Source organism: Daphnia pulex, chromosome 1 (assembly GCF_021134715.1).
Source record: "Daphnia pulex isolate KAP4 chromosome 1, ASM2113471v1".
Lineage (NCBI taxonomy): Eukaryota > Metazoa > Arthropoda > Branchiopoda > Diplostraca > Daphniidae > Daphnia > Daphnia pulex.
In genome coordinates this window covers 197,787-223,199 of record NC_060017.1, presented here as the reverse complement: position 1 = coordinate 223,199, position 25,413 = coordinate 197,787, and the positions used below count along the sequence as shown (strand labels likewise).

General features: G+C 38.9%; 7 protein-coding genes and 1 long non-coding RNA gene across 12 annotated transcripts in view; 4 read left to right on the top strand and 4 right to left on the bottom strand.

Moving 5' to 3' along the window:
- LOC124189222 (protein O-mannosyl-transferase Tmtc3-like) overlaps positions 1–1,754 on the bottom strand; it is a 53,040-nt gene extending 51,286 nt beyond the window's left edge. The window contains exon 1 of the mRNA XM_046582025.1: positions 1,577–1,754. The gene's annotated coding sequence lies outside the window, so the exon portion shown is untranslated. The remainder of the gene's footprint in view (positions 1–1,576) is intronic.
- Positions 1,755–1,945: 191 nt separating this feature from the next.
- On the top strand, positions 1,946–8,528 carry LOC124189206 (WD repeat-containing protein 19-like). The gene is made up of 25 exons (XM_046582024.1): positions 1,946–2,105; positions 2,168–2,322; positions 2,385–2,820; positions 2,900–3,186; positions 3,262–3,380; positions 3,524–3,624; positions 3,707–3,804; positions 3,872–4,013; positions 4,078–4,212; positions 4,277–4,426; positions 4,492–4,639; positions 4,721–4,931; positions 4,998–5,095; positions 5,172–5,302; positions 5,374–5,525; positions 5,589–5,805; positions 5,883–6,029; positions 6,083–6,249; positions 6,320–6,554; positions 6,620–6,772; positions 6,834–6,930; positions 7,002–7,208; positions 7,287–7,567; positions 7,637–7,713; positions 7,783–8,528. Exons 1-25 carry the CDS (start codon positions 2,085–2,087, stop codon positions 7,883–7,885), a joined length of 4,068 nt encoding a protein of 1,355 aa, XP_046437980.1. The 5' UTR covers positions 1,946–2,084; the 3' UTR covers positions 7,886–8,528.
- Positions 8,529–9,373: 845 nt separating this feature from the next.
- Positions 9,374–10,554, bottom strand: LOC124189323. The gene is made up of 2 exons (XR_006872616.1): positions 9,694–10,554; positions 9,374–9,468 (listed from the first exon to the last, which is right to left on the bottom strand). It is a non-coding gene; the product is annotated as an uncharacterized LOC124189323 (long non-coding RNA).
- Positions 10,555–10,930: 376 nt separating this feature from the next.
- On the top strand, positions 10,931–13,466 carry LOC124188382 (platelet glycoprotein 4-like). The gene is made up of 12 exons (XM_046580969.1): positions 10,931–11,148; positions 11,228–11,391; positions 11,475–11,613; positions 11,694–11,900; positions 11,979–12,014; positions 12,104–12,239; positions 12,327–12,402; positions 12,475–12,659; positions 12,783–12,901; positions 12,989–13,114; positions 13,209–13,355; positions 13,437–13,466. The coding sequence occupies exons 1-12, from the start codon at positions 11,041–11,043 to the stop codon at positions 13,440–13,442; spliced, it is 1,449 nt and encodes a 482-aa protein (XP_046436925.1). The 5' UTR covers positions 10,931–11,040; the 3' UTR covers positions 13,443–13,466.
- Positions 13,467–15,290: 1,824 nt separating this feature from the next.
- Positions 15,291–16,592, bottom strand: LOC124204290 (vegetative cell wall protein gp1-like). 2 transcript variants are annotated; one of them, XM_046601651.1, is made up of 3 exons: positions 16,193–16,592; positions 15,678–16,100; positions 15,291–15,601 (listed from the first exon to the last, which is right to left on the bottom strand). In XM_046601651.1, the coding sequence occupies exons 1-3, from the start codon at positions 16,386–16,388 to the stop codon at positions 15,489–15,491; spliced, it is 732 nt and encodes a 243-aa protein (XP_046457607.1). In that variant the 5' UTR covers positions 16,389–16,592; the 3' UTR covers positions 15,291–15,488. The 2 variants fall into 2 exon arrangements, with proteins under 2 accessions (XP_046457607.1, XP_046458354.1); XM_046602398.1 differs by having other exon boundaries at positions 16,250–16,592.
- Positions 16,593–17,598: 1,006 nt separating this feature from the next.
- LOC124193791 (lysosome membrane protein 2-like) lies at positions 17,599–20,183 on the top strand. The gene is made up of 11 exons (XM_046587765.1): positions 17,599–17,810; positions 17,911–18,074; positions 18,142–18,280; positions 18,383–18,649; positions 18,746–18,881; positions 18,968–19,043; positions 19,137–19,321; positions 19,388–19,506; positions 19,601–19,726; positions 19,820–19,966; positions 20,033–20,183. Exons 1-11 carry the CDS (start codon positions 17,703–17,705, stop codon positions 20,036–20,038), a joined length of 1,473 nt encoding a protein of 490 aa, XP_046443721.1. The 5' UTR covers positions 17,599–17,702; the 3' UTR covers positions 20,039–20,183.
- A 134-nt stretch (positions 20,184–20,317) lies between these two features.
- On the top strand, positions 20,318–23,274 carry LOC124193869 (retinol dehydrogenase 12-like). The gene is made up of 7 exons (XM_046587857.1): positions 20,318–20,688; positions 20,808–20,996; positions 21,064–21,222; positions 21,297–21,397; positions 22,615–22,633; positions 22,739–22,946; positions 23,051–23,274. Exons 1-7 carry the CDS (start codon positions 20,565–20,567, stop codon positions 23,166–23,168), a joined length of 918 nt encoding a protein of 305 aa, XP_046443813.1. The 5' UTR covers positions 20,318–20,564; the 3' UTR covers positions 23,169–23,274.
- Positions 23,275–23,635: 361 nt separating this feature from the next.
- Positions 23,636–25,305, bottom strand: LOC124193843 (serine hydrolase-like protein). Of its 4 annotated transcripts, none has more exons than XM_046587832.1 (5): positions 25,156–25,305; positions 24,884–25,094; positions 24,664–24,790; positions 24,432–24,594; positions 23,636–24,359 (listed from the first exon to the last, which is right to left on the bottom strand). In XM_046587832.1, the coding sequence occupies exons 2-5, from the start codon at positions 25,041–25,043 to the stop codon at positions 23,808–23,810; spliced, it is 1,002 nt and encodes a 333-aa protein (XP_046443788.1). In that variant the 5' UTR covers positions 25,044–25,094; positions 25,156–25,305; the 3' UTR covers positions 23,636–23,807. The 4 variants fall into 4 exon arrangements, with proteins under 4 accessions (XP_046443788.1, XP_046443780.1, XP_046443804.1 ...); XM_046587824.1 differs by having other exon boundaries at positions 25,152–25,290; XM_046587848.1 differs by having other exon boundaries at positions 24,884–25,076; positions 25,152–25,252.
- Between the last annotated feature and the right edge of the window lie 108 nt (positions 25,306–25,413).

Here is a 25,413-nt window from a genome sequence, read left to right as displayed (position 1 = left end):
TTCCAAGAATGAGACAGAACCATTATTAAAGCACCGGTAGATCTTTAGTCAAAGTATTATACAGTAGCCTCATTATCTCGAGATTTGGAACCAGTTGCCAAGCGAAAAATCAACAGTAAAATATGGAAACCCAACGAGGCATAGGCATGATCGACTCAGATGCCCAAAGTGGATATGGCTTTTAAAAAAACCTGTAGCTGGTGATTGGGCGCATCTTCTTGCAGTGCAATCTGCAAGTCTGCGAATGTATACAGTGACATTATGCGACAGAAAGGCGATAATGAGTCGAGGGGCTATGGGAACCAGCCAAGGGCGTCATGGAACATAACCTTCGTTACGCATACTGCAACACGCCACTTCATTTGATGAATGGCAGTAGATTCAAGCCAAACCTTGACAAAAGAGCCACTAATGAGCCAACATGAAAACATTCAATCGAAAAAGTGGTTTCATTTGAAAAAGAAAATGCGGGAAATGATGACACGTTGCTAATTAACTAGTGAATAGAGTGCAATGGGGCACGAGCAGCAGAAAACGGCGCAGTTCTAAATGGCTAGCAAATGAAATGAACCAAACAAGTGAACGAACGAGGTATCTCTAACCCAGCAGCACGCAGTTTATGCAAACACGAGAGAGCACAAGAACACGGTATGAACTGAGTCCCATTTCTTTCGCGCATAACAGCCGAGATCAAAACATACGACAATTCCTTTTGAATTGATTTTTAATTTAAATATTCCTCGTCCAAGTGGGCTCCGTTATCCGACAAAATTTAGATTCAGTTCACCATGAATTAGAAAATCCTCACATTCAACTTCGACGTGGCATCCCAGTAGAAACATGTAAAACAAAGAATTCATGGAAAGTACGGCTAGGCTTGCTTATGTGGGATAATGACGAAATAATATTAATAGAACCACGAGGATGAAAATGTTTTTTTTTTTTGTAGTTTGTTAAATGCCTAAAACACTCCAAAATTAATTCCAACTAAATATTTTCCTTTAAAAAACTGTAAGTAAGAAAAAATGGAGGAAGACTCTGAAACTTCTCTTTGGCAAATAGCCTAAGACTTACAACATAGCTGTTGCAAATAACACAGTTGATAACCTTCTTCTAGATTTAAAGATGGAAATCTGGAAAGTCGATTTCAATGACAAGTTTTAATATCTTTCATCTGCACAGGTAACTACATACCTAACAAAGTAACAATGAATGTTTTTCTAAACTTTTAGGGACAAATAATAATTCCTTAATTTCATGAAAATCTATTTGAGCCAGACGATATTAGGAATGCAATCAAAACCACTAGATTCCTCGTTACAAGTCTACAACAACCATAACAAAACAATAAGGTTGAACAAGATAACTCGAATACTACTGATCATGACTCCATAACACAAACAACAAATAATTCTTTTGAATAGCATTTAGTCTATGTTTTACTGTGAAGGATTTTAAGTCTTTCTGTAGCTGACACTTTGTCTCTAGACTTTCGATTCTTTAGACTATTTTATATCGAATACGTCGAAAACCGATTGGCACACGATAAAACATTGAATGTTTGACGAATTCTTACTTGGAGATTCCGTTGTCCTTGTAAAGAAGTTGGCAGGAGGAGATTCGCAGTAGATAAAACCACTATTTTTCAAATATGTCTGAACGATGAGAACGTAGTTGATGTTGTTGGTTGATGGAATGATGGGTCAACACAACAACTACTTGTCTGCTTCCGTATCGATAGACTGCTCGATTATTTTTTAGTTGTCTGCTTCGGTCTGCTTACTTTCAACAAAATTTCTAAATTTGAAACTTTTTAATATTCTGTTACAATCATAGTTTATTTTTATGCAGTTTTTTCAATAAATTAAAAATTAATCTCATCTAGAAAAATCGTTATTTTCCATTCACAACAACCAAAATGGCAAAATGCTTTTTAGAAAATTTTTCTCTTAGGGTGCTGCCAGGGACCTCTAACGGCGGCCATGTAAACAAGTGAGAAAACGTTTGTTTACAAAGTGATTGCTTGGTAACGAGAGTACTTTCAAAAAAACATATACAGATGGATAATTAAACGACAAATAATCATGCACCTTAACACCGAAAAGGTATTCAGGCCCGTAAAGTTTATGTCTTGTTCGTGAAATTAATTTCTTCCCTTATCTATCAGTTGATATTGAGTTTGAAGGCCCCTGTCGGCGTTGGAACCGTAAAATTAGAATGGCAAACACACGATGGTACTCTCTGGGCAGCTACTGGCTCAAACCGCACCGTACATATATATGACCACTTTGGAAACCAAAAATCTGTGATCACAATGCCTGGGTATAGCTACTGGAACCACATGGTTTGATTTTATTGCTCACAAATACTTTTATTGTTGACAGGTCCTGCACAGGATTTGGCTGGGATTGTGAGGGTGACTTCTTTGCAGCTATTAATGATAGCAGCTCCTTTCTTTACATGTGGAACTCAACTAGCCTTAAAACTGAGAAGATTGAAACTGGTTTGAGAGATCCACTCAGTTTCATGGCTTGGGGCAAAAGTGGTCTTTTCCTAGCAATTGGTACATCAAAGGGAAATGTTCTTTTATACAATCAAAGGGCTGGACGGAAAATTCCAGTTCTAGGAAAACATAGCAAGCGAATTGTAACAGGAGCATGGAGTTCAGACAATCTCCTGGCTCTGGGATCTGAAGATAAAACTCTATCAGTTAGTACCTTGGAAGGTGACACTGTCCACACAGCTAGCCTAAGAAATGAGCCCTCTCAAATCCAGTTTTCTGAAATGAAAGAAGATGAACGTTCAACAGCAGAGAGCACGGTATTGAATGCGATCTAATTTCTGAACAAGAAGAAACCCGCTTCATATTATTATTTTTTTTTTTTTTGCCATTGTATAGATCAGTGCTGTGGTGGGTCGTCGCACGTTAATTCTAATCAACATTAATAACGCAGAAAACCCGTTAGAATTAGCTTTTCAGCAAAATTATGGTAACATCACAACATATCGATGGTTTGGTGACGGATATATTCTGATCGGTTTTTCCGGAGGATACTGCATCGCAATTTCCACCCATTTGAAGGAGATAGGACAAGAACTCTTTCAGATACGGAACCATCGAGACATGGTCTCATCTATATCTATCTGTCCGTCACTAAATCGGGCTGCTTGTTCTGGTGATAACAAGTAATAATAACATATACGTAGCATTAATTCAAAGACCTCAAATAATTTGTTTGCTGATTTTTCTTGTTGAAACAGTGCCAGAATTTACGATTTACTTGATTTAAAAGAAACTGTGTCAGTCATTTCTGTTGAAGAAGAGAATCGAATTGATTGCTGTGCGTGGAGTAATGACGGTCGTCTTCTGGCCATCACAGGTACTATATTAGCTTCTTCAATCTTTCTGCTGCTATGTAATACTGTGATAGTGCATGTTTATATTACATGGCAACATGTAACAGTATTCAATTTAACCTACCTACCCTACCTAACAACCCTTTGGTTAATTAAATTTCCATAGGTAGTTCCGGTAACGTCTACATCTACCTTACTCGTCTGAATATGCTAGCATCGGTTTGGCAGCCTTTCGGCACTATTGCTGTACTCACCAGTCTTAAAGAGGTAGGATCTAAAATATGAATAGTCTGTTATAACTCACTGTTACACTACATTTTGCGTGTGACTGCCGTATTTCTCAATTCAGGTGACTGTGTACGACGTTGCACTTAATACCATCTGCAATGTGCAGTGTGAGTTGGAGCCTGTATTTTTGGCCTGTGGTCCGAAAGCCATTGTACTTGGGTAAACTTATATTATCTAATAAATCATAGTTATAATACTAATTAGAAAACTATTGATCATGATATAGTTTGAACAATCACGTCTGGCTTTACTCTGCGGTCAATGGTCATTTACAACGGAAGTTGCAGTATGCGGGCTCGGTCGAATCGATTTGTTTAAATGAAACACACGTTGCGGCCTTGGTAGATGGCAAAGTTCATTTGCAGCTTGTGAGTTTTCCCCATTAAATTCCATTTCAAATTATTTTATAACTAGTTTTTAATCCATTATTAGATAGAAGAAGCTTCTTTTTCGAGTGACGGAGGAAATGGTCTGATGGATAGCGGTGTATTTCCCTTGCGTGAATCCTCTACAGCCAAGATCGGGAGTCATGCGTTGGCTAAGGATTGTCTCGTCTACGTTACAAGCGTAAGATAATCTAAAAGTGGTCACTTTATTTATTATCTCACCACAATTGCAACGGAAATATAAGGTGGGCGATTTGGTGTACTTTTCGCTGAGTGAGCGGAAACCTGTCAGTGAATATCGCCATGCAGTTGGTTGGAAAAAGATCTATCATGATACATCAGGAACACTTCTAGCCGCTGTGGATATAAAAAATCACGGCTACCTTTACTCTCCGGTATCGGGAAAATGACAAAAACCGCCTCATCTACTTGTCTACTTACACTTGTTTTTATCACTTAGGTCAAGGAAATTTTGTTAAGGATTCCCGATTTCCCAGTTCATCATCGTGGCTTACTTTGGGAGTCGGCAAGTCGGATTAGTCACGTGTTTGTGGCTTGGAGTGACGAGAAGCTTGACGTCTTTGTCTATCACGCCGAGAGACTTACTGGTTTGTTTTTAAAAAAAGATATAATTTTTAAAAATTGATGCGTTGCTATTCTTACACCCATGCACTTTGTTCACTCTAAAGGGAGTTGCATCATACGACTTTGTTCTTCACCTCTAGCAAGTGGCCATACTCCTCTCCTACTTCAAGGACCAGATCTTTTGTTACTTACCGCCTCCTCCAAGTTGACGACACTTTTCATTCCCGAACTTGGGATTGGCTCCAACGGCAAATTGTCGTCGTTGTCCCGCAATGAGTTATTAAATGCGTTGCAGTTCTCCTTGGCGATGGGAAAGTAATAAGAGAGGCTGTTCTTCCTTGATGTACGATTGAAATTTGATTAAGAGAATTTTATTTTCAGATATGAAGATGCGTGGGATATTGGAATTCTACTGGCAGATTCGAATCAGTGGGTCAAAGCAGCTAATGCAGCCCTTAACGATTTTCGCCTAGATTTTGGTAAAATTTTATTTGTTAACTTTTCCGTCGATAAATCCAAACACGATTTTTATTCATTGATATATTTTTTCCATAGCAATTAGAATCTACCGCCATCTGGGCGATATATCCCTGGTATGGTCTTTGGAAGAAATCCAGCATGTTGAAGACCTTCAGTTGCTCTCTGGGCACATTTATATGATTTTGGGAAACTTAGAAAAAGCTCAAGTACGTCGGAATATTTCGTTTAAATTTTTTGATCTGCTGCTGATGAAATTATTATTTTGGTTTGTAAAAAGGATTGTTATTTGAAGTCTTCGCAGCCTGAGATTGCCATCGACATGTACACCGATGTTATGGAATGGGAGCAAGCCTTGCTTTTAGCTGAAAAACTAGCTCCGCACAAGATCGGCGTAATAGCTCGAGAATATGCTCAGCAGCTGGAACAAACGTAAGAATTCATGAATTATTTCTGGCCATTAAATATTGTTAACAAACCAACGTAATTGGTTAGGGGCGACTTCGTTCATGCTCTCTTGTACTATGAGCGTGCTATGAGTGCAGGAGTTGAAAACGGGCCGGATCAGGCTGAACACCAACGTATCTGCCAATCGGGAATTTCTCGAAGCGCTGTTGGATCTGGCGATATTCGTAAAGGGATTTCTCTTGCCGTTCAATCCAACGATCGTGTTCTAATGAAACAGTGCGCCGCTATACTGGAGGACAATAAGGTTTGTTTTCTTCCTAAATTGTCAATGAATTACCAAGAAACTTGTCCATATTGTCTTTGGTTATCTTGCAATCGCAGTATTTCTTGGAAGCAGCTGAACTGTATGAGACTGCTGGCAACAAAGACCAGGCTGCTTTACTGTATACTCGTTTGAAAAATTGGTCTCAAGTGAGCAAGCTCATTCAATATGTGACGCAACCTAAAGTTCACATCGCCTATGCAAAGGTAAATTTATAGATTTTCTGTGTGTATCGATATTTAATCTCCCAATTTCACAGGCCAAGGAGTCGCAAGGGCAGTATAAAGAAGCGCTTAGTTCATACGAGCTGGCAGGTGATTTTGAAAGTGCAATCTTACTTTGTCTTAATCAACTACATAGTCCACAAGATGCTGTGCGAATTGCACGAAGATCCAAAAGCACAGAGGGAGCCAAATTGATTGGAAAGTAAGGGATCTCGACCGATTATGTAGATTTTCATTGACAATATTTTTAATATCAAATTTTTTGGTTTTAGGTTCTTTATGGAACTGGGTGACTATACCACAGCTTTAGAATACCTAGTTATGTCAAAGAACTACGAAACGGCATTTGAAGTTGCCCGTCAAAACGGTCAGATTCAACTTTTTGCCGACATTCTGGGAGATCAGGCGTCACGGGAGGACCTCAACAAAATTGCTTTGCACTATGAACAAGAACGTAATTTCTTGCTCGCTGGAAAGTATTATGCTTTGGCTGGTCAGAATGAAAAGGTGATTTCAGTGAACAGCTACTCCCATTTTGTATACACATTTTATTTACTGATATATTTTGGCAGGCGTTCAAGTATTTCCTCAAAGGCGCTCAACACGGCAGCGATGATGAGAAAGCCATTAACGCGGCCATCCACATTGTTTCAACTTCACAGGATGATCACTTGGCTACCCAGTTGATTGGATTTTTAAATGGAGAACAGGATAACATTCCAAAAGTAAAATATCGTTAACCGGACTTGTACGAGCTCTATCAATCACGCTGTATATATTTTATAGGATGGAAAATATCTATTCCGTCTATATCTGGCTCGTCGTCAGTATAGAGAGGCTACTAAAACTGCCATAATTATTGCAACTGAGGAACAAAATGCCGGTAAATGGCGCGAATTAATAAAGTGTCAAAACCACACGTAATTTTAATGTTCTCCCCTTTATTCCAACTAGGGAACTACAAAGACGCTCATAGTCTTTTACAGCACATGTACAAAGAATTGAGTAGTCATGATATCATCATTCCGCTGGAAATGGAGTACAACTTGCAACTGTTACATTCGTACGTCATCGTGCGGATGCACATTCGCCGAGGACAACATCTCAATGCCTCCCGTTTACTTATTCGAGTGGCCGAGTGCATCTCCAAATTCCCCTCGCGTATATTCGCTTTCTTTCTCTTTCGATTCACTTAAAATGGTTTCGATGATATTAATGATTTGATATGAAAACCCTCAGATGTTGTGCCCATTCTCACCTCAACTGTCATCGAGTGCGATCGGGCGGGGCTGAAGAACGCAGCATTTCAGTATGCGGCCACTTTAATGAGACCGGAATACCGCGACCAACTTGACGTCAAGTACAAGAAAAAGATTGAAAGCACTGTCCGTCGCCCACCCAAAGGCTCAACCGATCCGGAAGATGACTTGACCCCGTGTCCGTTCTGTAGCACAGCCATTCCGTCGACGCTGCTGGTGTGCATTCAGTGCAAACAGCATATCCCCATGTGCATCGTTACGGTAGTTATTTCTTTTTTATATCATACAATATACTAAATCATTGTTTATTGTCTTTTCTGATTGTCATAGGGCATGCACGTAATCAAAGAAGATCTAACTCGCTGTCCTAGTTGCCAATTCATGGCCATCCGTTCGGAATTCATGAAGTACGTATCTTTAACTTCCATTGCATACCGGTATTCGATTATTTTAAAGACAATTTGATACATTTATAGGCTTGTTGATGGTGGGGAGCCTTGCCCAATGTGTAACAATAAGATTTCTGGTAATGGAGCGCTTGCCGTATGGACCGAACCTTTAAAACCAAAAAGCAATTGATCTCATTTAATTACCTGTCTCTTTGTGTTCATTTTCTCTACGCGGCCCCACTCTTTGAAAGCCCCTTCATGTTTTTGGAATGTTCTCATCTTCTTGCAGCATATCATCACGCGTCTTTTTCTGGCCAGGGTTTTCAATCGTGTTCTCATGTGCTCTTTTATTTAATGCTCTTTCATAGCATTTGAGGGTAGTTGTGTCACCTTTTACAAATTATTTTCTATTGCCTTAATATTTTCTTTTAATCCGTCCATTCTCAAAAGTCTTTTGATTTTTGTGTCGTCAGTTTTATTTTCCCCCCGTATCTAGTCATTGTTTCACTGCCTGTTTAATTTTGGTTGTTTGTTTGTATTCGGTTCTTATCAATAACCCGTCGCTCCAAGCGATTTTTCAATCCATCTCCGTCCGATTGAATACCAAACTCGTTTGTTGACAATGGCCTTACACGTTGCATGTGGTTGCACTGGCTCTTTTGCATGACTCATAGTATAGTCTATAATTTCAACACATTTGATTAAGTTTTTGTGTGTATGTGTGGTTGTGTTTGCCGCACGTGGAAGCAAATAGCTGTCCTGCCTTGCCAACCCGATTAACAAAATTTTAAACCATTGAGATCTAATTGAAATAAATCCAATGTATAACACGATTCTAATTAATAAAATCATTCTTTGTTTAAACCAACATACCTCACAGATTAATTTATTTTATAATTTTTTGTTTTCTCCCGTTTTCTTATTTTTAAGGATTCATAGCAGAAAGGTTGCGGTGGGTATTTTCGCTAATTCTTGGATATCTTGGATTTTGTGCTCAATGTCTCTCATATTCATACAGTCGCTCTGCACGATAAATATAATAGACAAGTATGAGTTGAAGACGATGAAAATAGCTTAGTCCCACAAATCGTGTATTGGTGATAACCCAACCAGCAGAAAAATCAGCAGTTTTTTTTTTTTTTTTTTTTTGTTAAGACAAATCAATTACAAGGCATGTACTTCTATGAAAATCTTTCAAAAATCTTTTTCACGTTTAATCAACGTACCGCAGCATTCCCTGAAGCATTTTCAAACTGGGGTAAATCTGATAGTAATTTGGGAAACAATAAATGGTCTGGAATATTATAGAAATCTTGCCGTTCTATCCTCCTGAATTTAACAACCTGAACAGATACATTTACGGAAGACTTCACCGGAACTACAGCGCCCGCTTCCGCATCCATCAATTCGACAGGCAAGTCGACAATTTTCAGCTCTGCTGTTTCTCGTTCCATCGATCCATAAACCATCGGTTCGTTGCAGCCATTGTCTTTGACCCCAACGATCACAAGTGTCGGCATTTCTTTGACGCTTTACCCGACTTGATGGGCTGTCTTCTGATACTGTCAAGGTTGGCGACTCGGCATCAAACGCAGAAGTATCAGACGCGACGGATGAGTCCACCAATAAATTCGATTGTTGGCCCGAATATTGTCGACCATCGACGGAAGCTCCCTGGCAAAACTGATGATGGTTTACAATAATGAAAGACAATAACGACACCACCAAGGCGAGAAGGGAAAAATTGGACTGGCGTTGAATCATGATTGTAATCTACGTTGCAAGAAATATTCCAAGAAAAATTTAATAAAAACAGAAGAGTCCTACAAAGTTATTACACTGAATAAGAAAATGTTAAATTTAATTAACCCAAGCATAATGACAGAAGCCCTACACAGGGTCTAGTATGTGAATGTAACCGCATTGCAACAAGCAACAAGTAAATTTATACAGAAATGTATAGTAAATGTTACATAAAATATACGATTAAATAGTTACCTTGGCTTTTGTAGAGCAAATTTCGAGGAGTGCAAGCGCTAAACTGTTGATGGTCCCTGAGACAACGGCGGTTTATATACGGTAGGCCGCGTTTGACCCTAAAACATGTCGTTCGTCCACAAGTAGAGACGCGAGAGACATTAAATAATAAATAAAAAATAACCCACAATTCACAATGATGATAACGTTGATGACTTGAAACGAGTTGCTACGCAAAAATCACGTAGCCCTCATCTGATATATTTCGTTTCTAATTACCGAAATGTTTATAAAATACCAATTACTTAAAAAAAAAATTATTTGTCAACGTAGGTCGTTGTATGCTCCAAATACTTATTTGCTACACTAATAACTGGATAACTGGATTAAATTTCATGTATATTTGTTGTTTCCCCATTATTTTAAGGATATTCTTTGACAGAAACGTAGGGCAATTTGATATTGAGAAAGGAGTAGCGTATGCACACTTTCTTAAATTTCTGAGAGAAAATTTTGCTTTTCTTCAATTTCGTCACAATGAAAAACCGCCGTCAAGTAAAATAAAACTGAGATTGACAGAGATCTTGGAAATAGAATACAACAGCAGAAATCAAAATAGATTGAACGTTTGCTGCCTAATGTGCTACTTTTTGTAGTTGAGGTTGCTTATTGAGCTTTTTGTAACGGTAATAATAGAGAATTTTACTCAAATAAGACGCAAGAGTAAATATATACTCAATAAAAATTGATAAAGCTGAACCAACCAGTTGATCGTTTAAGCGCTTCTCTTTCCACCACACACCCAGTCTATACGTCAAGCTTGTAATCGTCGACCAACTTCAGATCAAAACAAACAAGTTTACCCTTGAAGTTTAAAATGTGTTTTTTGTTTTCTTGGGGAGGGAACATATCAGACGTTGCATTCATTGGCGGTTCCATCAAGCTTATCGGCTACAGACAGACTGTAACTAAATGCAAGCGTCATAGCAAAAAGCAAACAAGTTGGGAAAACTGCCGATTAATACGAGTGTTCCTTAGGTGATTGTCATTTCTATATCCATATATCCAAGGTAAACAAAGCAAAAGGATGCATGCACTCCTCAATAAACCCTTCGGATAACGTAGCATGCACATGCCAAGATAGGTAAGTAAAACGAGATATAGGATTGTTTTGTATTTTTCCGCTGCAACCCAAAATACAGAACAAATCGTCTTGTAAATTTACTGATAACGCAATATAGTAAAAAAGAATTTGGTTTTATGAGAGACGAGGACAGACCCGAAGAGACGAACTTGCTTTGAGCAGGTCTCATATTGTTTCGCGGCCAGGAAGAAGTCGATTTGTGCAATTAAAAAAAAAAGAGGAAAATGGTTTCCAACATGGTGAAGACCGCCATCGTGGGCTCTGTCGGTGTCGCTGTCATTATACTCTCATCGACGTTGGGCTGGATTCTCGTTCCCGATATCGCCACTTCGGTAGGCCTATTCGAATTTTTGGCTTTTTTTCAATAACACGTTATAATTTGATTTTCAACTGCGAATTAAAATCTTGTAGCAAGCAATTATAACGGCAGAGAATGAAGCCCTTTTCGAAGTGTGGAAGAGTCCTCCGGTTCCGTTCTTCCTACAGTTTTTCCTGTTCAACTGCACGAATTGCAACGATCCCACTGACAATAGCGTCGTTTTCAATCTAACACAGTTAGGACCTTTCACTTTTAGGTGATCAAGTTGGGCACAATTATTTATTTAAATTGAGTTGTTTAAATCAAGTCAAATTTTAACGGATGCAAATTTCCATTCAGTGAAAAACGTGTCAAATTCAACGTCACTGAAAAGGATGGTTTGCTGACTTACCTGGAGGAGGGAAGTTACTATTACGAACCAACGGAAAATGAAACCCCGTTGGACGCAATAATCGTCACTGTCAATCCCGTCTATTTTGTACGTTGTTGGCTAATATTTAGCCTACCATATTATTCTCAAGGCATTTTACAATCGACAATCAAATTCTTTTTTCACAGACATTAGCCTCATTGATTGTGGATTACGCACCGCCTGAATCAGCGGGAGAACTTTCACTTAGTATGCACCAATTGCTAAAGTCGATCGGCGAGGGTCCATTTATGACGCGCACAGTAGGAGAAATGCTCTTCGATGGATGGGAACTTGACGGATACATTGAGATTATTCAAATGTTGAGCGATTTGCTTGGCGTCCAGCTGCCACCGGTGAATATTTTTTTTTTTTTTTATGATATACATATTGTTATCAGGAACTAATGATTCAAATACCATCATCATCCAAAGCTCCCTGAAGACCCACGCTTCGGATATTATTACGGAGTAAGTCTGCGCCCTTTTAATTAACTGATACATCAGAAATGGATTTCACTTCTTACTTGTATATTTAAAAAAAAATGTGGTTACGGTAGGTGAATAATACCAATGATGGAGAGGTTGTTGTAGAATCGGGGGCAAATGGACTTGACAAATTAGGTTTGATCAGAAAGTGGAAGGGGGAAGAAAATTTGAACTACTGGAATGACCCTTACTGCAATATGATAAACGGTAGGTTTTATAGCATCTATTAATATTTGAAAAAAATATATTGAAAAATAACCAATGATTTTCGAAAATGTATTTGTTTGAATGAAGGTACTGACGGAGCCATTTACCCACCGTTGGTGGATGTCGCCGAGAAAACCTACATCTTCGTTACGGATCTATGTCGGTATGATTCGTCTTTGATATTAATATACATGGAAATTTTGGGATTCCTTAAGTTCATATATAACGTCTATAGGTCCATATACACCACATACGAGAGAGACATCGAGACGATGGGAATCAAATCGAATCGATTCACCGTTCCAGCCGAGGTTTTCGATGACAAAAACCCGGAAAACTTTTGCTATTGTCGAGATTATAGTACAGATCCTACCCTGTGCTTCAGCGCTGGCATTCTCGATATGCGGCCTTGTCAGTTCGGTTAGTTAAACAATAATTTCTGGATTTATCCATTTAATGAATTTTTTTATTAAAATTTTTTTTTTTTATAATTTTTTTTCTGGGTTCAATTTTGTTGGTTTATTTGGTTGTGAATCGTTACAGGGGCCCCCATCCTGCTGTCAACACCCCACTTTTACATGGGCGACCCGAAATATTCTGATGCTTTTATTGGAGTACATCCGGTTAAAGAATGGCACGAAACTCATATAGATCTTGAACCAGTAATGAACTCAGCATTGATCTTTAAAAGCTCTAATTTGCATAGGAACTTGAAAAACTTCATTTTTGTCTTCCAAAATCTCGTTTAGCTGACGGCTGTGCCAGTCTTTATCTCCGAGCGCATCCAGATTAATATCGACGTACGAAGATATGCCGTCCCTCAAAAACTTCTTAATATTAGCAACACAATCTTCCCTGTCTTTTGGATCAATGAGGTATATCTAGGAAGGAAAGTGATTTCTCTCCATAAGTCACAACTTGTTATTCGTCTTCAGATTACAACAACATTTTATTTGTATTTTTATCAAGACGGCTGTACTGGATCAGGCTAGCGCTGACGACGTCGATTTGGCAGTTAATGTGATTAACGCACTCAATATAAGCCGATGGTGCTTCTTAGCCGCCGGAATCGCTTTAGTTATTGCAAGCGTCATCATGCTAGTGGTTTATTTATCGGTAAATATTTTTATTTCCCTAATTAGTTCTTGTAAACTCTATTCTGGTCTAATAATGTATATACATTTCACATCATTTCAGCGATAAGATTTGGCAGTTTTCGAATCCAGCCAAAAGAAATTTCGATTCGTAATCGCAACAGCAGGATTCATTTGTGAACATTTTGTCATCATTTTGAACCATTCAAAACAACATAAATAAATAAAACACCATTCGCGGTTACAATAAATGTCTATTGTTTAAATTTTCGTCACAAACCTACACCTACTCAAGTCAAATCCTTCAAAACCATAATAGACTATATAATATAAAATTGAGAATGTCGTACACGTGAACTGTGGCAGTACAGGTAACATTAAGAGTTTTTCCGCAGAATGGCGACGTATGGCAATTGAAATGTCCCGGCAGAAACACTTGATCCACAGCCGCCGCGATCTCAGTTCCTCGATGATAGGATGTAACCCTTGATGATTCCGGGAACTTGATCAACGGTCGCAAACTTGATCGACGATTTCTGCCGGGCATTGACACTCGCAGATGGGAAACTATCCTCCCAAAATCCCACCTGGCGGCAAGTTCCACCTTTTTTTTTTCTTTTTATGGATTTCTTTGCGCTTTCCTCACACACACACTACGTGCTGCGTGAATTTGAGAATAAGCACGAATGTTGGTCGTCAAGTCAATAAATATTAAACCCAACAGCCTCTCGCTCAAGTATCTGCCAGAATTATAGAGTTGAGCATAATCGTTGTCGTCCAGTTTCACTCGTCCGCTTGCAAATTAATTTGGTATTAAGCCATATTTAAAATAGAGATAAAATTACTAGACTTATTACCTTTACTAGACTTATTTTCCAATTCACGCATCACGTAGCTTAATTAGTACTAGTTTCTGTTATGTGTTGTCTTTTTATTTGTATATGCATATTTCTGTCCACCAGCCCTGTACATTTATACGAATCTTTATTATCCGTAGCCTGTAATACCCGGTAGACTCTGCAAGGTCAGGTGGACGTGTGTGTGTTAGGAGAGCGCAATGAAATCCATAAAAAGAAAAAAAAAATGTGGAACTTGCCCACTTTTGAATGGGATTGCAGCCAATTTAGAAAAGTTTTATGACCGCTCACACCCATAAAGTCTTCGAAGGAAATAACGTTGGATTTTCCCAATGCTCAAAAGGAAATAATGGTCTTGTTTGATTAGATTGATTTGTTTATGAAGAAATCAGATACTTTCTATATCAGACCTTTTATGTAAAGATGTCATAATCTAGTTTAAGCTAGATTTTTGAAAGCCCTCTTATATACGGTGGTAGGTTATTTAAAAGCTAAAAAAACTGGTTATTATCTAGTTGCAAGCTTTCAAAATACGTCAACTATGGCTAAATCGGAATGTTGTATGCATACATTTTCAAAAGTTCCAATGTTCTTTTGAAAATTGAAAGAATATTCGTTGGGAGTGTTACAAAATCGTAGAGGTAAATAACTCGATAGTCAACATTTTTGGTTTGATTTTGGAGGTATCAGCAGCCTTCGCAATAAAACTATTGCCACAACCGTAATATTACGAATAGTTTTTGAGTTGTGCTTATAAGAAAAACTGATTTCCCATTTTGGAACACGTCTTACGTAAAAGTCAAACGAGTGGAATGTGCGTTAAGACGCTTGCTGCCCAGCGTTGTTGTTACTAAGTTGTCAAGTCCGGTCCATGTACGGAAAATATTTCGAATAAATAATCTTGAATTCATCACTTCTGGGCCAGCAGGCCAGCTCCACATTTGGCACGCTTCTTTCAGGACAAATATAAGCTGGGGAAATGTAAACTGAACGAACAGTGAATAAAACGACGCCAAGTTTCACTTATTCCAGTTCCTTTTCAAATAAGTCTTTCTACGTTTCTTGCTTACAATTTCTTTTATCGCAATTTTTAATAAAACTTTATTAACGGCATCACGATACTTCCCGTAACATTGTATTTCAGAAAATAAAACCATATATAGCATTTGATGAAACAGTTTCCAAAAACATACATTTTGAAAATTAGAAGGGCGGGGAAAAAAATCTCATCCTAATTAAAAATACATAATATTACACAAGTAAAGGAGATTAACCCAATGTAAAATATTTAATAAAAATCAATAACGCCAGCGCGGTTTCGCCAACGACCCTTGGACTGTGCGACCTGATGTTGAGCGAGCTGAGGACTGATTCGTACGGTTAGCAGTAGCTCTTTGAATTGTTCGTGGGCCTGCATGCCAAAAATCAACGCAACATTCAAAGATGTAATTTTAAAAAATCTTCTTAGTCAACGCGAGACTACTGACCTTGAATGCCGAAGATTGCGGGTCTTCTCCGTCCAGCAGATCTTCTCCGTCCAGCAGATCTTCTCCGTATAGGAATTACGGCCGCAACCTCCAATCGCAATCGTGCAGGTGGAACAACTGGAGGCGGTGAAGGCGGTGGCGTCGGTAGCACGGGTGGCGTCGGTAGCACGGGTGGCGTCGGTAGCACGGGCGGCGTCGGTAGCACGGGTGGCGTCGGTAGCATGGGTGGCGTCGGTAGCACGGGTGGCGTCGGTAGCACGGGTGGCGTCGGTAGCACGGGCGGCGTCGGTAGCACGGGTGGCGTCGGTAGCATGGGTGGCGTCGGTAGCACGGGTGGCGTCGGTAGCACGGGTGGCGTCGGTAGCACGGGTGGCGTCGGTAGCACGGGTGGCGTCGGTAGCACGGGCGGCAATAGAAGCACATCTAGATTGTGGTGGAAAATAAACATCAAATAAATATACATGAGAGTCAGAAGTGTAACTCTTTATAAAAAAATGTTAGTGGCAATAACTGACTAGGCTCGGTAAGAAATTTAAAAATAGCTTCAATTTTCTTTTCCATTTCTCCCATACCTTGATTGATGCGATTGGTGGACTGGATGGCCAAGTTCGTCTGGGATGGCATTTCAACATTTTGCTGCGCCTGTTCTTGGCGTTGCGCAACCAACTCCTTTCTACTGTTCTTCTCTTCTTCCGAGTAACTATCCACCATTATTGCAATCAAGTTGTCAGCTAAGTAGTTTCGTTTTTCTGATATTATCACGTCCCTGCAGACAGGACATCCAACACCGTCTCCAACGTCCACCGTCCACCGTCCACCCTATACCGTCCACCCTCCACCGTCTCTCGTTGTGCATCGAAGTGTTTCCACTGCGAGAGACAATACTGGCAGAAAGTGTGCATGCAGTTTAATGTGGTTGCCTTCTCAATAAAAAAATACAATTCATGTAAATCAACTAAGTATCGATTACACGTTAGCGATAATTATCTTAATTAAGTTTTTCGTTACGTAATTTTTGTACAGTAAGTTAGGAAATAAACCAATTATTAATTTAATTTTTTAAATTTTCATAACTATAGCTACTTGAACCAGTAATGATTGAATATCAGTACAGTAGCCTTGTTTTGTATAATATCCTTTTATTCCTTTTTTTTATTCAATGTTCTTCATTTTTTAAATATTCGGGATAATACACGCGTATCATTGGCTTATATTTGGATGGCCAATCCATGCATCCAAATAGAAAATAAACAGCTAATCAATTTCCCCATCCCCAATTACCCAGTTTTTTTTTATCCCAATAAGGATAAGAACACGGAGGTTATTAATAAAAAGAAACATTTTTTCTTTTTTTTAAGTTTCTTTTGATTTACTGATTGATATACTGTGAAGCCCATTACATGCTTTTACAAAAATTTTCTAGTATCAAACAACCGAGGGGATTTTGGGAGGATAGTTTCCCATCTGCGAGTGTCAATGCCCGGCAGAAATCGTCGATCGAGTTTGCGACCGTTGATCAAGTTCCCGCAATCATCAAGGGTTACATCCTATCATCGAGTAACTGCGATCACGGCGGCTGTGGATCAAGTGTTTCTGCCGGGACATTTCAATTGCCATAGCGACGCCGTTGTGGTAGCAATCGCGATTATAGTTGACATAACCTTCATGTCATGTTTATCGCCCGTTTTAGAGACCTGCTCGATAAACCTGTCGTAATTATCGATGGCCAATGTATGAAGCAAAGCGCAAGATATTGGACGCGTGTAAGGTCTCAAACTTTTGGATGGCGGACCTGAACGGCGGTCTAAAGCGACACAGACATAAGATTACGATCGTCATTTGCCTGTAATCTGCATGGTAACACAAATCGTCACAGGCCAAGTGATGCGCCTTTCTATAAAGTACTTCTTTATAAAGGATGAACCCCTTCGAAACTTTGCAACAGTCCAAACATAGCTGCCGGGAGCAGGTTACATTTCGTAAAGGTGTGGCTGATTTTGACTGAACTATAATTACAGTAGGAAAATGGTTTCCAACATGGTGAAAACCGCCATCGTGGGCTCTGTCGGTGTCGCTGTCATTATACTCTCATCGACGTTGGGCTGGATTCTCGTTCCCGATATCGCCACTTCGGTATTATATAATTTCTGTTTTTTAGTTTTCTCAGAGTGCTATATAGCAATACATTTGGCTCTGCTAACGTTGATTTCTCATTGGTAAATGGTAAATCTAGGAAGCTGTAATTACAAAAGACAACGAAGCCGTTTATGGTGCGTGGACGATCCCTCCCGTTCCTATTTATCTCGAGTTTTTCTTGTTCAATTGCACGAATTGCGACGACCCTACAAACGGAAGCGTCGTTTTAAATCTAGATCAACTAGGGCCATTCTCTTTCACGTAAGCATCTAACAGAGATTCTCAAAAGCACGAAAGACTCGTGTGTTTGATTGTTTCTATATTATAGGGAAGGTCGAATCAAATTCAACGTCATTGAAGAAAATGGATTGTTGTCTTATCGAGAAAACATTTCGTACTTTTACACTCCTAAAGATGGCGAGCGTGACTTGGATGTGAACGTCACGACGGTTAATCCGGTTTATTTCGTAAGTTTTTTTGAAATGAAGGCAAATAAGTTTGGATTAAAATTGCACATTCTTCTTCTTTTGTTTTAACGAGTGCAATTGATCATTTATTGACTTGCGCAGACATTGGCCTCATTAATTTCCGATAATGCCCAAACCCCAGCAATCGCTACGAAGCTTTCCGGGTTGATGCACGAACTGTTGGCAGACGAAGGCGAGCATCCTTTTATGACGCATACTGTGCGCGAAATGCTTTTCGAAGGATGGAGCCTTCAACCTTATGTCAACATTCTGGAATTGCTCTATGAACAATTATCTAACAATACTGACCTTACACTCCCGCCATTGCCAGAGCTACCCGAAGATCCGAAATTCGGTTTCTTCTACGGGGTAAATAATGATTCACCGACTACCAAGCCGTTAAAGTGATACATCAACATCTCACCGGTTTATCTATTTCATATCCATCACCGGAATTATACACAGAGAAACGGTACCAATTTGGGAGAATTTACGATTGAGTCAGGAGCCAACGATCTCAACGAATTAGGCTACATCAAAAAATGGAATGGAAAGTCAAGTGTCGAATACTGGAATGACACGTTCTGCAATATGATCAACGGTACATTTAAAAAAAAAAATGAAATTATAAGAAAATGCAATACAATTATTAACCTCACATTCGTACTTTTCCCCCGTTGATAAAAGGAACTGATGGAGCAATTTACCCACCCATTGTGGACGTCAACGAGAAAATATACGTTTTCACTCCAGACGTTTGTCGGTATAACGCTGTCTTGATTCTAAATAAAAATTGTGTTTGTTTTTTCGCCATGCGAATGAATAACGAAAACATTTTTTGATCTATATGATATAGGTCATTATACGCCACTTACGAGAAAGACACGGTCACGGAGGGAATCACCGGCAGACGATTCACCGTGCCCGAAATAGTTTTCGACACTCTTGACCCAGAAAACGTTTGCTATTGTAGTCAGTACAGAGAAAACCCCGACCTCTGCTTCAGTAGAGGCGTTCTAGATATGCGACCTTGTCTACTCGGTCAGATATATACGTTAATAATCCCTTTGCGGCGAGACGAGTCAAATTGAATTCAATTTTTTACAGGAGTCCCAGTTGTACTGTCAACTCCTCACTTTTACATGGCTGATCCGAAATATGTCGATGCTTTTGTTGGGCTCAAACCAAATAAGGACTGGCACGAGACTCACTTCGATTTAGAACCGGTAATGTATGCCTACCTACGATTGGTGTGGATAGAGGCCTTCACATGCGCAATCTTAGCGTCTAATGTCATAACAAAATTTCATAATCAAATAGTTGCTTGGCGTGCCGCTTTTCGCCTCTAAAAGACTCCAACTCAACATCGACGCGCGACGGTACAAGGTGCCCGAAAGATTTTTGAACATTAGCGACACAGTTTTCCCTGTCATTTGGCTCAACGAGGTACGAAATACGAATAAGGAAAAAACGAATGGTTTAAACTGTAGGCAAATTTAATTTCACCGGGGAATAAATGTTCTATTTTTTTAAAAAAAGAGCGCGAAACTGGATGCAGCAACCGCCAATGACGTCAACAAGGCGGTTAACGTGATCGATGCACTCAACATAAGCCGCTGGTGCTTCTTGGGTGCTGGAATCGCTTTGGTTGTGGCCAGCTTGATCATGCTCGTTGTTTACTTGACGGTAATAAGAGACACATCATCAAAAGTTGGCGAAAATGTTATTATGAATTTGTTTGATTCTACACAGCGATAGGACGTCAAACACCGACGACGAACATGAACACAAATGATGGAAAAAGCAGCGCATATCGCTTTGGAGTGCATACACATTTCAACCATGATTGGATATTTACGAAAATTTGGCGTTCTTATATTTGAATATTACACAACTAAATACAGCCGAATTTGTAATTGAATAACAAGTGATGACAAGTAGACTCGATTTTTGGCAGGTTGGTGTATAGATGCTAATGAATATTTTGTTCATATTGTTTTATATTTTAAACATTTTCATTTCACCGATATAAAACGTCCGTCAAAATCCCTCCAATCGAAAGTTACCTAACGGTCCGAAGTCCGAACATTGTGCGGCATAACAAACTGGACTTTTACAGTTGTCCTTGACTTGTTCAAACTTCAGCACTTTTTATCTATACTTATATAATTTAAGATGCCCTGTCATCCTGATAGAAAACCTTGGAGTTCGTCTCGAATGTGCTTGCCGCTATGAAACTAGAACGAGTTCAAGCGCTCGTCAGTCATTTATTCATCGCAACAAGATGCCACGCTTTTTCCAAGGTCCTCGTTGCAAAAACGCAATTGGACTTGATGGCAAAATTGCCGTGATCACGGGAGCCAATACGGGCATCGGCAAAGAGACGGCACGTGAACTCAGCAAAAGAGGTAACCTAGAAATATATAGCTATGCTTTTACTCTTTTAGCGACTAGCTGTTTCCCGGTCTATTGATGAAAACAAATATTCAAAATAACAAACGTCAAACATACGACCGCGCATCATCAGGAGCTGAAGTGGTTCTCGCTTGTCGTGACCTGAACAAAGCCGAAGAAGCTGCAGACGAGATTGCGAAGGAGACGGGCAATAAAGTCACGACTTTGAAATTGAATTTAGCTTCTCTGAAATCGATTCGCGCTGCCGCTGAGGAGCTCAGGGCCCGTCATCCCCAAATTCATATTCTCATCAACAATGCAGGTATAACTAACGAGATGATATAGGCTCAGATTTTACACATCGAAATGTGTTTTGTATTTTTCTATAGGAATTATGACGTGCCCCCAATGGAAGACGGACGACGGTTTTGAGATGCAATTTGGCGTCAACCATTTGGGATCTTTTCTATGGACTCTTCTTCTGATAGACAACATCAAACAAGCTGCACCTTCTCGCATTGTCAATCTTTCTTCTCTCGCCCACACTAGTCAGTGCGCTGGCCGCCAAATTTCCTACTTCTTTTTATTCGCATTGCGTCTTTACATATTTGAAACTTAACAGGAGGTAAGATTTATTTCGACGACCTGATGTTGGCGAAAAATTACACGCCAGTACGAGCATACTGCCAAAGCAAGTTGGCAAATGTCCTTTTCACACAGGAACTCCCGTATGCGACAGATAGCTTAAAAGTGCTTTTTTATTTTTTTCCCTGTTTCCCAAGCTTACGTTAGCTTACATTAGCTTATATTTCATATAGTAGCCCAAGAGTTAGGTTTGTTTTGCTTAACGTAGCTAGATTTTTTTTATTCCGTCGATGATGTTTGTCTTCAAGCTTTATTAAGCTGAAAATTACTTATATTTTACCAAGCAGACTTAAACTCAGGTCATACTTTTTTTAGTAAGCTTGAACTTACTTTTACTTTTTCTTCCTTGGTTTTGATTCACCCGGATTCACCTTAAAGTTACTTAAAATAATAAAAGTAATGAAAATAAAAGCTTGGACAAGCTTTCGTTTTATCATCTAGGGAAAAAATAAGCTGAAAACAGCTAAGATTTTCTTTTTGATTTTATGCTATATAATTCTTAAGTTAATGTAAGCTTATTCTATGCTATGATTAGAAAAGTAACGATTATATAACCTGAAAACAGCCGAAAACAGCTAACTTTTCTCCTAATTAATAATCAGCATATGCTGCAATCAATATGTACATCATCTGCTCTCTTAATCTAGATTCTACAATGTAAATTATTATTTTTACCGATAAATTGACTATTTGATAGTCTTATTTCTTACGGATATACCCTGCGCTTTTCAACTACCTGCGCCATATCAACTAAAGGCTAAATTTAGATCGAGATATATATTCAATAAGAACAATGTTAAAAGTAATAAGTGATAACGATGCATTAAATTAAGGGAAAGAGAAAAAGAAGAGAAGAGAAAAATATATCTGGTGTAATTTTGGCAGTATTCATTATTGAGAAATTTAACATATCAAATAATGCCACATCAGGACCAACGGTGACCGTCAACAAAGAACGCAGCAACCCCTCATCACATCAGCAATTGGATAGGTGACCCAGAATTTACGAAAAAGCTTAGAAATATAAAAGTTAGCTTAGTTAAGCTTAGAGAAAGGTGCGCGCGCGCCATTTCTTTATTTCCCCCTTTTTTCTAGGATAGATGAGAGTAAGCTGAATCAAGCTTCAGAAAAAACAGCAATTCTTAGCTCATCACGGGAACAGCTATGTTTAGCTTATATATTTCATGGTTCTGTGTGTTGCAAAGTTAAGCTTACTAAATCTTTAGTGAAAAACGAAATTTTTGCGTTTTTTCTAAGCTTAAAAAAGTACTTTTAAGCTATCTGTCGCGTACGGGCTCGCTAGACGACTCGAAGGTATTAATTTCAATTCAAGTTGCACCAAGTTGCATCGTTTTAAAAAGAAATTGAGAACTCTACAGCATTTGGCGTCTTATATGGTACCAATTTTGTTATTTTAAGGAACTGGCGTATCCGTTTTTGCCGTACATCCAGGCGCGGTACAAACGGAACTGGCGCGCCACATTAACGAATCGATGAACTCGTGCGTTGATGGCACTCTTCATTTTGTTAGTCGTTACGTCTTTAAGACGCCAGAGATGGGAGCCCAAACGAGTATTTACTGTGCCACAGAGGAATCTTTGACAGAACTGAGTGGACATTATTTTAGGTCATTCCCTACTAGATTTACATATAAAGTGTCAACTCATTAGATCTTACGTGGCTATCGTTATTTCTTTTTAACAATAAACTATTTTTGTCTTATTATTACAGTGACTGTGCTAAGAAGAAACCTGCGAAGCAAGCTAATGATAAAAAAGCAGCCGAGCGCTTGTGGAAAATGAGCGAAGAATTAGTTGGTCTCAATTCTTTTAATAACCCATCGGAGTAGTTGATCAAACTAGCAACATTTTAAAAACTGCTTAAGTATCATTTTGAACGTTCTTGTATATTCGACGAAGAATTAAATTGAATGAAAATACTTCAGAAAAATCAAATTTGTTTCGGACGGATTTATGTTTTAGTAGCCTATCGCAAAGGTATGGAAAGAGTTTAACTAAAAAAAAAGTGCTATTGGTTTCTTAACATCCTGTACAATTACAGGATTTTTAAGCGACCGATAAAAGAATATAACAAATAACTGGGACAGAAAAAAAAATGTAATATGGGAATTTTTTACCTAAATCTATGTCCCTGAGAATATCCGTTGCGCTTAAATAATTAATGTGTCAGCTTCTAAAGCTATTTAATATTAATTATTACTTTAGCAATGAGCAATTAGCAAATGAGTAAACCTACTCAGTAAATGATGGCGGCTGCACGAGTCAAAATAAAAAATACCTGCACAAGTTCACAATATTCGTTATACATTCCAGTATATATTTCCGAGTCTGAATCGGTAATTTACACTAGCAGCATCATAGTTGACGGTACACTAGTGCACAAAATCAGAAATCCTTGAAGAAGAGAAGGGAGAAATATAGAAACCCGAATTGTTAGAAAACGTACCGGTTTTTAAATTTCATGAATCTTAGACTGAACTCTGAAAATTTAGAAATTCGTTGATAATTGGAGCAACAAGCTCCGGATGCGTCAAATGTGTGTGATGTTTCCCTTCCATTTCGACGTAGCGGACACATTTTGATTGAGTTCGAAGAGCTTCGACATGTTCTCGGTAGTTCTCTGCGGGTTCGTAATACGGACCTTCGCTGAATTTAATGATCAGAACATCGGCCGTGACTTTACGCGCTAAAATAACTTGATCTTCCTTGGGAATAAAAGCCAATGGGGCCGCGAGAATACGTCGATCCCGACTGAAAACGTAGCCATCCTCGAATTTTTTCAAGCCTCTCTTACACAGGATTCGACAGGCTTTGTCATCGAGCGAGCCGAACGTACCACTAACCCATCGCTCCACTGCTGACTCGTAGCTTATGGGTTGTTCCGGTCCAGAGATGATGGCGTCTTCGTACTTGAGTAACTTTCCGATCGTTTTGCGCAAACGTACATCGACGGTTGCCGGAATCGTTGGTGTAGCACGGATGATATCCAAGCAGACAACTTTTTCCACTTTCTCTGGAAACTGCATTTCGAATTGTGCCGTTACGCATTTTGCGGATATTCAAATTTCACTTCAATATATACTGATTGTTACCACTCCTGCGTAAAGCATCGCTGTCGCGCCACCCAAACTGTGGACTAGAAAGGAAACCTTTTGCCATTGAAAACGTTTCATTAATCTTTCCACCGCCACAAGAGTGTCGATATAATTATAAGCGATGTCGGGTGGGAAGTGATCACTAAGTCCGTGACCTGGGCTGTAGAAATGAATCAAAGAAAAAATATGTTAATTAATGGAAATGATTTCATTATTCGGGATTATTTACATGTCTACAGCGACAATCCTTAAATCTTTTGGAAGAAGAGGTATTAAAGTGTCGAATGTCCCAGAGTTGTCTAACCAACCGTGGATAGCAATGACTGGTCGACCGTTTGCAGGACCCCAAACTTTGGCTTCAATGATGTTCCATACCCAGCAAAAGAAAAGTAGGGCAAGATAACAAATTTACTTAACGTTAGAATTTAATCAGCTTTATTGTGTTTCACCTGCTACTTTTCCCCAAGTCATTTGAATCTCGATTTCTTCAGGAGAAGAAGATGAAGATATATTTGTATTGGGATTATTTGAAATGGTTGGAGATGACAAACCGCGCGGGATTATGTGCTGCATTCGAAACAATAATTTTTTTTCGTCTTCATTCGCCATTCTCTAAAGTTCTAGCAGTTGGAAATTTTGTTTCTTGGTTTTTGAAGTTTGCTAAAAGCGTGAAAGGGTCATAAACTTTTTTAATGAATCTATAAGTTAAGTTATTACCTACTGAAGGCAAACAGATGAAAGAGACAGGTCAATTTTGTGTACGTGTTGTCTCTCCTTATTGTATGTGATTTGCGCTTATCGCATAGTCTAGTCGAGTTATTTAACAATTTTATCCCTGTCAATATATAAACAATAGTAAATATTCTGATGCGTTTGGTTTTAAAATATGAAGTCAAGATAACAGTTATACAGCTATCTTTAATTTGTATTAGACGATGTGACGTTGATTAAAAGAGTGTTCCTGATAAGTTTTTTCCTT

Excerpts from the sequence above, each read along its gene's own strand:
- LOC124193869 (XM_046587857.1), top strand. The coding sequence starts at position 20,565 with ATGCCACGCTTTTTCCAAGGTCCTCGTTGCAAAAACGCAATTGGACTT. Across the intron at positions 20,689-20,807 it reads ACGTGAACTCAGCAAAAGAG|GAGCTGAAGTGGTTCTCGCT; the intron begins GTAACCTAGAAA and ends GCGCATCATCAG. Across the intron at positions 21,223-21,296 it reads TTCTTCTCTCGCCCACACTA|GAGGTAAGATTTATTTCGAC; the intron begins GTCAGTGCGCTG and ends GAAACTTAACAG.
- LOC124193791 (XM_046587765.1), top strand. The coding sequence starts at position 17,703 with ATGGTTTCCAACATGGTGAAAACCGCCATCGTGGGCTCTGTCGGTGTC. Across the intron at positions 18,281-18,382 it reads CGGTTAATCCGGTTTATTTC|ACATTGGCCTCATTAATTTC; the intron begins GTAAGTTTTTTT and ends TGACTTGCGCAG. Across the intron at positions 19,322-19,387 it reads TATGCGACCTTGTCTACTCG|GAGTCCCAGTTGTACTGTCA; the intron begins GTCAGATATATA and ends AATTTTTTACAG.
- LOC124188382 (XM_046580969.1), top strand. The coding sequence starts at position 11,041 with ATGGTTTCCAACATGGTGAAGACCGCCATCGTGGGCTCTGTCGGTGTC. Across the intron at positions 11,614-11,693 it reads CTGTCAATCCCGTCTATTTT|ACATTAGCCTCATTGATTGT; the intron begins GTACGTTGTTGG and ends CTTTTTTCACAG. Across the intron at positions 13,115-13,208 it reads CTGTCTTTTGGATCAATGAG|ACGGCTGTACTGGATCAGGC; the intron begins GTATATCTAGGA and ends ATTTTTATCAAG.
- LOC124193843 (XM_046587832.1), bottom strand. The coding sequence starts at position 25,043 with ATGGCGAATGAAGACGAAAAAAAATTATTGTTTCGAATGCAGCACATA. Across the intron at positions 24,791-24,883 it reads GACTTGGGGAAAAGTAGCAG|CCAAAGTTTGGGGTCCTGCA; the intron begins GTGAAACACAAT and ends ACATCATTGAAG. Across the intron at positions 24,595-24,663 it reads AGGATTGTCGCTGTAGACAT|CCCAGGTCACGGACTTAGTG; the intron begins GTAAATAATCCC and ends TCATTTCTACAG.
- LOC124204290 (XM_046601651.1), bottom strand. The coding sequence starts at position 16,388 with ATGGTGGATAGTTACTCGGAAGAAGAGAAGAACAGTAGAAAGGAGTTG. Across the intron at positions 16,101-16,192 it reads TAAATTTCTTACCGAGCCTA|ATGTGCTTCTATTGCCGCCC; the intron begins GTCAGTTATTGC and ends ACCACAATCTAG. Across the intron at positions 15,602-15,677 it reads CGCAATCTTCGGCATTCAAG|GCCCACGAACAATTCAAAGA; the intron begins GTCAGTAGTCTC and ends TTTGGCATGCAG.
- LOC124189206 (XM_046582024.1), top strand. The coding sequence starts at position 2,085 with ATGCACCTTAACACCGAAAAG. Across the intron at positions 4,213-4,276 it reads GTCTCGTCTACGTTACAAGC|GTGGGCGATTTGGTGTACTT; the intron begins GTAAGATAATCT and ends CGGAAATATAAG. Across the intron at positions 7,209-7,286 it reads CATCTCCAAATTCCCCTCGC|ATGTTGTGCCCATTCTCACC; the intron begins GTATATTCGCTT and ends GAAAACCCTCAG.